Raw genomic sequence first — 9,616 nt, 5'->3', positions numbered from 1 at the left:
GGCAGGGGGAGGCTAGGGGGAGAGGAGGGGAGGCTTGGAGGAGCACAAAGTTATCTCAAAGCTAAAAGTTGCCGAGGGCTAACTTAAAGTAAATAAATGCTAGCTAAAAAAAAGGTCCAAAGTAGCTAAAAGTTGCAAAATGCTGGCTGAAAGCTTAAGGTAGTAAAATGCTAGTTGAAGCTAACATCAGAAGACGGAGCCTCTCTGATTTCAAAGAGGTGTTGATTCATTTGGAGGGAAATTTTTTGTAAATAAAGATTAAATATCCAGAAAAGTATAAAAGTTAAAACAAACACAAGTCACGGCAGCCATCTCCCGAATGAGCCGAAGGTTTGCGTAAACAAACAGCTAAAACAACAAAAACACGGTGGACCTCCAGGTCTAACAGAACGTTATATCGTCCGCTAACAGGCGTGAAAGCGGTGGGAGTTAATGGTGGTGTTTTGTTACGGCGGGGTTCCCGCGGCTCATAAATGTTCCAGGCAGCCAAACGGGATTCTTTGAGGGACGAGCTGCGTCACGTTTCTATTTAGAGATCCGGAGCGAAGAATGTGAAATATTTAACACCTAAATGGGCTGTTTTCAGTCCAGCAGGGGGCGATGTCGTCGTCCTTTTCCTCTAAGCTGCTTTAAAACAATAAAAAGGAGAATTTTCTTTCTCCAGCTGCAGACCTGCAGGTGTTTTAAACCATCTGTACTGTTAGCAAAATAAAGCGCCCAGAAAGTACCTTTCAAGATGGCCGCCACAGCTAATCGGGCTCGGTGGATGCACAGACTCAGTCAGTTTTACAGATAATGAGCTTAAATTGGTGCGGTAGTGGATAAAAGCGCTGACTGATGTGCTTTTTTTAAAAGGTTACCGCGTCTGTTAGCAAAATATCTCCCGAACCAATGGGGGACGCTCATAAGTCAAGATGGCTGCCACGGCGCTGAGGCTGATCAGTTGTTCCTCCTGCTCCGTGTCCAGATGATGAGCCAGGCCCAGGGCCAGCACAAAGACCTGATCCAGAGCATCGAGGGGCTGCCGGCGGCCCCCGGCCTGTCCCCCCTTGACCAGGACCTGCTGATGCTGAAGGCCACCTCCATGGCCACCATGAGCTGCCTGAGCGAGTGCCTGCACATCCTGCACCTGCAGCAGGTGGCCCGGCAGAGGAACGCCCTGGGAGGTGCGTCCTCCTTCTTCTTCTTCCTGTGATGTCTCTGCCGTTCGGGTTTTTATTTACTTCTGATGTCAGCATGAGGCGTTTTGATGCCCTCGGGGTCCGCGGGGTCGTTAATTCTCCTTCCATGACGCGTTTTTAAAGTCGTTAAAGAAAGGAAGGAACGTAACGTCAGGTTAAAATGAAAACCGAAGGGCGGTTGTAATCGAGGGACGAGCAGACGGTGGAATTATTCTGCATTATTGATGGGAAACCGGACCTTTTCTCGCTGCCTGTCTGAAAGGTAATTAGATCTCAAGACGGTTAAATATTCACCCCAAACGCTTTCAGGACAGAGTTCGGCTCTAATTTAGCCGCGAAACGGCAGCTCAGCCAGAGCGAGGCGTCGGCTGGGCCAGCTGTGTTTCTGCTCCGGGTCGTTTGAAAAGGTAAAAAGGGAAAATGGCGTCCCTGTTCAGCGGCGGATCGTGTTACTCTATGCATTTTTCATCACGGCGACAGCGGCCAGTTAGATCCAGTCAGCCCCCGTGACGCAGGAGGTGGATTAGAACGAGGTCGGCCCCGCCTCTGCGTGTGCTAGAAAGCAGGGTTTAGCCAATCAGAGGCAAGGGGGTGGAGTCAGGGTATCCTGATACCTGCGCTGTCAGGAGGGGTTGGGTTACACCCTCCTGGCTGAAGGAGCAGCCACCTGTCGCTTCAGCAGGTGGCCGCCGCCCAACTGTAGAGCGTCAGGGGGGGCCTCGTAAGGCGGCGGCGCCGGCGGGAGGGGGGGGTCAGGACCATGAGTGCCTCTAAACCTGACGCCGTGCGCTCCCCGGCGTCCACAGCAGGACCCACCATCGAGTGGCTGGAGCCCAAACTGCCCGACCTCCTGAAGAACGGCAGCGGCTCCCTGGGCAGCTTCACCACGGGGGGCGAGGGCCCGCTGGAGGGGGAGCAGCTGGAGCTGAGCACCCCCGAGTCCGGCAGCTTCTCCGGGGTAAGAGAACGCAAACCGATGACATGTCTGACTCCGTCCTTTCACACGCCTGAGCACTTCCTTTCTCCCCTCCGCCGCGTCAGGAGCAGGAGGACATCGATCCGGAGGACGAGGTGGAGGACGCGTTTACGGACAAAGAGGAGGACCTGGGCGCCGTGGAGGAGGAGCGGAGCGTCATCCTGCACCTCCTGTCGCAGCTGAAGCTGGGCATGGACCTCACACGGGTAGGTCCACTTCCCTCAACACTTCTTCTGTGGTTTTTCATTTGTTGCTGATTTGTTTCCATGACAACTGAAGCATCTCAATTAGCAGCTAAAGCAGCTTTGCTGGAGAATACGTGAGTTTGTCGTTTTAGATCAATATCTGAACTGAAACTATAGTGTTCATCTACAGCTGATTAACTGTTAGGGTCGGCCTGATTCAAGATGGCCGCCACAGCCAACTGGCGCTCCAGCGGTACATAATACGCCCGTCTGTGGGCATAACCTAGAGAACAGAAGGTTCAACGTTTCTTTGGATGTGAAGCCGGAGCGCAGACAAGGTTTTTCACCAAGGGATCCCCCGTGACCTTGAAATCAATGGGGATCAGCCCTGACCCGTGAGGCGTCCAGCTGTGCGGTTTGACGTTTCAGGGAGCTCAGACAAGATGGACGATGTCCCGTCTTAGGACAGGATCAGTAAAAACACAAACGTGTCTCTGACAGTGGAGTTGTAGCTGGGAGTTACTGTTTCCAAAATGATCCGGAGTTTGTCAACTTCCCGCCTCGCCGCTGTCCCGCTCGGTGGGCGCCAGGAACAAGATGGCCGCTGTTTCTGAAAATCTGACGGAAAGAGATTGGCGCGTCGCTCCTGGAACGCGTTTTATTCCTCGCAGTTCTCGTTGTACGAGAAGAGTTGACTAAATGTGACAAACAACTGAAAGTAACAGATTACTCGCTGAAGTCACGAGTAGCGGCCATCTTGAAATCCTAACAAGAGGTCGTCGGAGCCACTCCCGCCGAAGTTCCCGTTTCCCGACACTACTTGAACGCACCATTATTTACAAGAGCACCGGTTTGAAACCTCTCCTTTCTTTTATCGGTCCGGAGTGATGTCGTCGGGAATTCCCAGGCTTCACGATGACTCCAGACGTTATACGAAGGGATTTCCCTGGAGAGTAAAATGGTCCAGTTCAAAGGGAACTGTACGGGTTCTAAAAGGAACGTCAGAAAACTTGGGTTTAAAGGTAAATTAGGAAAACTTTTTGCTGTTTTAGGGTGACTTTAAGGACTCGTTTTTATGCAAAAATCAATATTTTCACCTATTTTTCAGCCGAAGATGATTCTGACTCCTCTCTGATAAAGCTTTCTCCATTCTGCAGTTAGTTAGAACCAAATCAGCTGACATAAACCAACTAACTAATCCATCGGTCAGCAGTTTAACAACAATCAGGTTAGTTCCTTCAGGCTGCAGAATGAGGGGAAACCGGAACGTTTTTAACTTTCATAAAGTAGAAGCTTGAGTTAAAACTCAAAAAGCGTGAGAGTCGGGAACCTCAGAGTTGGATTCGTACGCTCGTCTTCAGGTACATCGGGACACGTCGCTGAGGTAAAGATTCCTGTTTGAAGAAGTCACGGTGGTTTGAATGTTCCTGGAAATAAAACCTGTTTATAAACCGTCGTCCTGATTCCATGAGAGTTAAATCAGCCGCGACTCCGGCTGGATTTCTTCCGGTTTGTGTTACAAACGGAGAGACGCTCTCCTCGCCGTGGAGCCGCTGATCCAGGACGGCTCCTCTGGGAGCCATTTAATCCTCCTCTGGTTACTGATTTCTCACCGCCGTCTGCCACTGACGGACAGGTTTGATTTCTGCGACGTTCTGTTTTTTTTTTTTTTTTTTCCCCAGGTCGTCCTCCCCACCTTCATCCTGGAGAAGCGCTCCCTGCTGGAGATGTACGCGGACTTCATGTCCCACCCGGACCTCTTCGTCGCCATCGCCGACGGTGGCAGCCCGGAAGACCGCATGGTCCGCTTCGTGGAGTATTACCTCACCTCCTTCCACGAGGGCCGCAAGGGCGCCATCGCCAAGAAGCCCTACAACCCCATCATCGGCGAGACGTTCCACTGCTCCTGGAAGGTTCCCAGGAGGCCGGACGCCCCCAAGGAGGCGCCGTGGGGGAGCCCGGAACCGCCCGACGCCTCCCCCAACCAGGAGCCCTACCAGCTGCGCTTCGTGGCCGAGCAGGTTTCCCATCATCCCCCGGTGTCCGGCTTCTACGCGGAGTGCCCGGAGAGGCGGATGTGTGTGAACACACACGTGTGGACCAAGAGCAAGTTCATGGGGATGTCCATCGGCGTGTCCATGATCGGAGAAGGTGAGGACAGGGACGAGTTCCTGAAAGCTCCTTAGATCTTCACTCAGATTCAAAATGTCCTCCTTTCCTCTTTAAGGGGTTTAATTAATTATTTTATGGATTAAATAAAAAAGGAATCAAGCAGTTTTCAACTCGACTGACGGCCGACCAATCAGATCATCAGAAATCAGATTTTTATTTATTTTTTTATTTAGTCTTGGCTAAAAGGCTAATTCCCACACGTGTTATTGTGGAAATTAAAAAAATAATAATTTCAGTTTAGTTTTCAGATACAAATTAGAAAATAAAAATTGTTTGCTGTTAATTAACAGTTAAACAAATCTACTAGTAATTGTCTCTTTTAGTAAAAATATCAAGTTTTATCAGTAAATGTTTAAATTTTCCCTGATCTCTGTCCGCCTTCCAGCTGCTCCTCTCTGATTGGTCCGTTCTGTTCGTTTCCTGCCGCAGCTGAAACGAACCAAAAGGGCTTCAGGCGCAGAGACGTGCGCTGCCAAGCTTTTCACTTTCTAATCCTTTCAAAATAAACAGCGAGAGCTGAGATGGATTCTGGAACGCTACGAGTTCCAGGTGGTCGAGGAAAAAAAAACCTTGAATCATCGAATTTTAATTAGAAGTTCCTGATTTTGACGTAAACTGGCGTTTGGAAATAAAATAAACATTAACTTAAAACGCTGGAGTCAGAAATAGATTGTTGTTTTTTTTCCAGGGAGCTTCAGTTGCATCAACAGAATCCTGCTCTCACTGAAGGAAACTGAAACGCTTCGATTTCTGTGTTTAAGTTCCCGTGGCGTGGATCGCAGCGTTCCGATCGCACCTGATTGATATCTAAGCCCCGCCGTCAGTAATTGATGAGGTTTTTTTTTTTCCAGGATCTGTTACCGACGGAGGACTGAAGAGGTGTTCAGCTGCAGCTTGAATTATTGATTGGTCTGTTTTTTTGTTTCCAGGCTGCCTTCACCTGCTGGAGCACGACGAGGAGTACATCTTCACGCTGCCCTGCGCCTACGCCCGCTCCATCCTCACCGTCCCCTGGGTGGAGCTGGGCGGCAAGGTCAACATCAGCTGCGCCAAATCGGGCCTCTCCGCCGTCATCACCTTCCAGACCAAACCGTTCTACGGCGGCAAACTGCACAGGTGAGCCAGTCGCTCCAGCGGGCGCGGGGGGGGGGTCGACTGGCGCCGGGTTTTCACGTGCGCTCGATGCTCGGCGTTTCAGAGTGACGGCGGAGGTGAAGCACAACCCCTCCAACGCGGTGGTGTGCCGGGTTCAGGGCGAGTGGAACGGCGTGCTGGAGTTCTGCCACACCAGCGGCGAGACGAAGGTGGTCGACGTCACCAAGCTGCCCGTGACGAGGAAGCGCGTCCGGCCGGTGGAGAAGCAGGCGCCGACTGAGTCCAGGTGGGACACGCCCCGGCCGCCGCCCAGCCGCTGGGTTGGTTCCCGCTCACGGTTTGCGTGTCTCCCCGCAGGCGCCTGTGGCAGCACGTGACGGAGGCCCTGCGGCAGAAGGACATCGAGAAGGCCACGGAGCACAAGAGGCTCCTGGAGGAGCGGCAGCGCACGGAGGAGCGGCACCGCGCCGAGACGGAAACCCCGTGGAGGACCAGGTGCTTCGACCGAGAGGTGAGCGGCTCGGCAGGATGCCTCGCAGGACGTCCGAACGCCGAAACGCTGACCGCTTTCTCCTCCTCCCAACAGGGCGACGGCTGGTTCTACCGCAAGCCGCTGTGGAAAACGTCCTCGTCCAAGTCGTAGAGTCGTCGGCGTGGCTGCGCGCTCACCTACATGCAGCGCTGACGGGACGAGCAGCCTCTCCTTTTCAGTTTGGTTTTTTTATACAACTCTACGTGGATAAAAAACCGTTCTTGTACAGGTACTCACAGCCTTAAGACAGTCCGAGGAACGGCGCTCCGCTCGCTACTCCTCTTCTTCTTCTTCTTCATTTCGAACGAAGGTGACTCCTGAGAGCGGGAAACCTGCGGCGCTGCCCGATCGCTGGCACGGTTACACGGTTTGATTTGAGCTGCGAGCGAAGCGGGTTTGGATGTAACAAACCTGTTGAGTAAACTCGGTCGCGTTGGAGACGGGAGACGTTCGAGTCCCTCGACTTCAGCAGGAAATTAGAGCGACTGCTGAGCTGCTTTGCTTGTTTTGGGGTGAAATATCGGCAATATTCTGCTCGGATTATTATTATTTTTTTGCTTTCTGAGATATATTGGATGGCTAAAATACAAATTTTACAATTTTTTTTGCTCTTTGTCTTTGTTGTTTTATCTTCACAAATTTTCACTTTTATTATAATTTAGAAGCGGTCCGGTTTAATCTCAGATAAAACATTTATTTGCCTGCCCCCCTGTGTTTAAATAACCTCTAATCCAGAGGGAACATAGTCCGGATTTTTATCTGCGTGTTTTTTTCCTCCGTTTGGACCCAAAGTTTCTTCACTAACAGTTCAAACGTGTAACTAATGGTTTATAATCTCCTATAATGTAGCCGGAAACGCTAAAACTCACTTTTACTCACTTCTAAATCATTAATCTGGTGTTTCTGAAGCAGCCGGGCAGTTTCCTTCATTCAGCCGCGTTCTAATAATTATTTTCCTGCCTCCACAAACAGTTTTACTGATTGTATGAAAATATATTCCTGACAGATGGAATGGCACGTCATAGATTAGCTGACGAATGATCACATTTAGTAACTAAATAAATAAATAAAATCCCGCGTGAATGCGCTTTAAAGTCCCCGACTCGTTTTATGTTTGGCTGCATGACGACACTGAAGTCTCGGCTGATCGCACCAAGTACGTGTTTCTACAAATGTTCCTTAAAAGCTTTTAACCAAATGTGAGGGTTTTTTTTTTTTCCTTTTTTCTTTTTTGTAATGCAATAAATATTTTTCTTTAAAAGCCTGGTCCTCTCCTATCCTGTGCTTTAATTATTTTTAATTTCAGAGTCCATTCGGCTGGTTTTTTTTTTTTTTTTTAAAGTTTTAGCCTCAAATCGGATCTTAAAGCGTCTGAATCGCTCCCCGCCGTCGATAAGCTACCCCCTCCCCCTCCCCCTCCCCCCACTCAGTCCTGGTGCCTTATTCAGCGTCTCTTCATCACCTCCCCATCTGATCGATGCACTGACGAGTTACGGTTCTTTTGTTTTTGTTTTTTTAAATCCAAGGTGTTTTTTGTTCTCCTGCTTCCTGGTTTCTAACCTGTGAAACGCACCGAGGCGGAACAATGTGTGACGATGTTTGAATAAAAACTGCATATCAGCTGGAAGACGCTTTAATGGCTGTTCTGTCGTTCATCTACGGCTCGGTGCAATCCAAGATGGCTGACTAACCTTTAACACACAAAACCAGCTCCAACTCACACTCAGAGAAAACCTGTTTGAAATCCTAAAAAAGTCAACTTTTAAGTGCTGCGGGAATGTACTCACCCTCCTGAAGGCAGCAATCTTTAAATCAAACCAGAGCTCCTCAGTTGGACTTTGACTGGACCGTTCCTGTGGCCGTCTTTGGGGGACACTGTCCCAAACCTTCAACTAGGACCAGTTTTTCCTTTTTTCCCTGCTGGGTGCAGCTTCTATAGGTCCGGTGGACCGGTCCTTCCGTCTCTGCAGAAGAAGCAGCTTAGTGAAGCTAAAATAAAACACAAACGGGTCATAAAACCATCAGGTCCAACTGGAGCGTCCTGAATCGAATGCCAAGGAAAAAAGACGGGTCTCAGCGGTCCGTAGTTTGCAGGTTTGAATATTTAGGAGACGCTGGTTGGTGGACCGAGGCCCTTTGGGTCCCTTTGAGACCTGGTGGGTCCAAGGACGTCTTGTGGACCTTGAGGTCCCTCTGAGACCTGGTGGAACCCTAAGTTTAGTTTTTATTTCTCTTCTTGCAGCTGAAGACAAACGGGAAGCTCAAAAACACTGAAAACAATATTTATTTCTTCAGATATTGCATTTTATTTATTTATATTGTAGATTTAATATAAGTTTGACAAGAAAGACATTTTTTTTTAAACACAAAACAACAGATTTGCGCAGAAATACTGCCCCCTAGTGGCACGAAACAGTAACAACAGAGAATCTGACACTTTAGGTGTTCAAATAAATAAAACAAACTTCTTTAATCAGGATAATAAATTTAAATATCTATTATTGTATCGTCTGTATATCCTCGTACAGAAATGATTTTTTTTATGATTAACAGAGAAAATAAAAGCAGCGAAACGAACACTCACAGTGATCGGTGACAGACAACAGACAGATTCGATTATAAAGTCTGTTTTTTTATCTGAAACTCGTTTTTTTCCCCCCCTTAAATAAAAGATGAGACGTTTCCTCGCTAAGGCGTGAAACGAGCAACGAGGTGTCGACATTTCATCACAGTTATTTTACCAGCAGTCGTTAAATTTGAACATGAACAGAAGCAGCACTGCAGCGACAGGACCACTTTTATGTTTTTTTTAAATAATATGTTTTAACTCTCTGAGATAAAAGCTACAGTCTTTGGTCACAAACAGAATCCAGATATCTGACAGCTGAAGAAACAACCCCAGATGTTTTTACATCCTGGTTTCCCTTCATTCAAAGAGCGATAAAGTTTAAAAACCAGAGCTTCACTCGGATGATTAAATATTGCTTCAGCTGCTTTATCGTCATGGCTTCAAACACTATTTGTTCCGTTAAAATCCACACACAGACAGAAATATCAGAGTATAATGTTTAAAACATAGAGCTGTTACCTTTATAGAATAAATGAAGTCCCCTGCTCTTTTAAATCAGCTGCATTTTCTTTTCCCCGACATATACATCTTTTATATTTAAAGTTCCTATGAATGATAAAATATAACTGAAAAATAAATATCTGCTTTCAGCCTGAAACTGTTTATAGTTGAGGATAAAGGTAGATTTTGTTTTACATTCGTCCCCCGGCGAAAGACGACAAACGTGTCAAACTAAAGAAGAAGACTTTGGTTCAGCGTGAACTGAACGGTGGAACGAACAGAAAAGATTTTCCCCGATTGTCCCTCGATTGAATCTAAAACTCTCTCGTCTCTCAGACGTGGGACTCGTCCAGGTCCAGGTCGACGGGGGACAGGGGGAGCGGGGAGCGGCGGGGGGACGGGGCG

General features: G+C 48.5%; 2 protein-coding genes across 3 annotated transcripts in view; one reads left to right on the top strand and one right to left on the bottom strand.

Moving 5' to 3' along the window:
* The window catches only part of LOC108242204 (oxysterol-binding protein-related protein 11), an 11,391-nt gene extending 3,623 nt beyond the window's left edge, over nucleotides 1–7,768 (top strand). The window contains exons 6-13 of one of the 2 annotated variants that reach the window (XM_017426918.3): nucleotides 968–1,166; nucleotides 1,991–2,139; nucleotides 2,223–2,363; nucleotides 4,025–4,493; nucleotides 5,444–5,630; nucleotides 5,713–5,895; nucleotides 5,967–6,120; nucleotides 6,196–7,768. In XM_017426918.3, coding sequence (XP_017282407.1) covers nucleotides 968–1,166; nucleotides 1,991–2,139; nucleotides 2,223–2,363; nucleotides 4,025–4,493; nucleotides 5,444–5,630; nucleotides 5,713–5,895; nucleotides 5,967–6,120; nucleotides 6,196–6,252 — 1,539 coding nt within the window. In that variant the 3' untranslated portion in view covers nucleotides 6,253–7,768. Of the gene's footprint in view, nucleotides 1–967; nucleotides 1,167–1,987; nucleotides 2,140–2,222; nucleotides 2,364–4,024; nucleotides 4,494–5,443; nucleotides 5,631–5,712; nucleotides 5,896–5,966; nucleotides 6,121–6,195 lie in introns of both variants that reach the window. The other variant, XM_017426917.3, reaches the window with a different exon arrangement.
* LOC108242191 (unc-80 homolog, NALCN channel complex subunit) overlaps nucleotides 7,652–9,616 on the bottom strand; it is a 62,259-nt gene continuing 60,294 nt past the window's right edge. The window contains exon 64 of the mRNA XM_037973778.1: nucleotides 7,652–8,105. Coding sequence (XP_037829706.1) covers nucleotides 7,969–8,105 — 137 coding nt within the window. The 3' untranslated portion in view covers nucleotides 7,652–7,968. The remainder of the gene's footprint in view (nucleotides 8,106–9,616) is intronic.

Source organism: Kryptolebias marmoratus, linkage group LG23, assembly GCF_001649575.2.
Source record: "Kryptolebias marmoratus isolate JLee-2015 linkage group LG23, ASM164957v2, whole genome shotgun sequence".
Taxonomy (NCBI): domain Eukaryota; kingdom Metazoa; phylum Chordata; class Actinopteri; order Cyprinodontiformes; family Rivulidae; genus Kryptolebias; species Kryptolebias marmoratus.
This window is presented reverse-complemented; position numbering and strand designations above follow the sequence as displayed.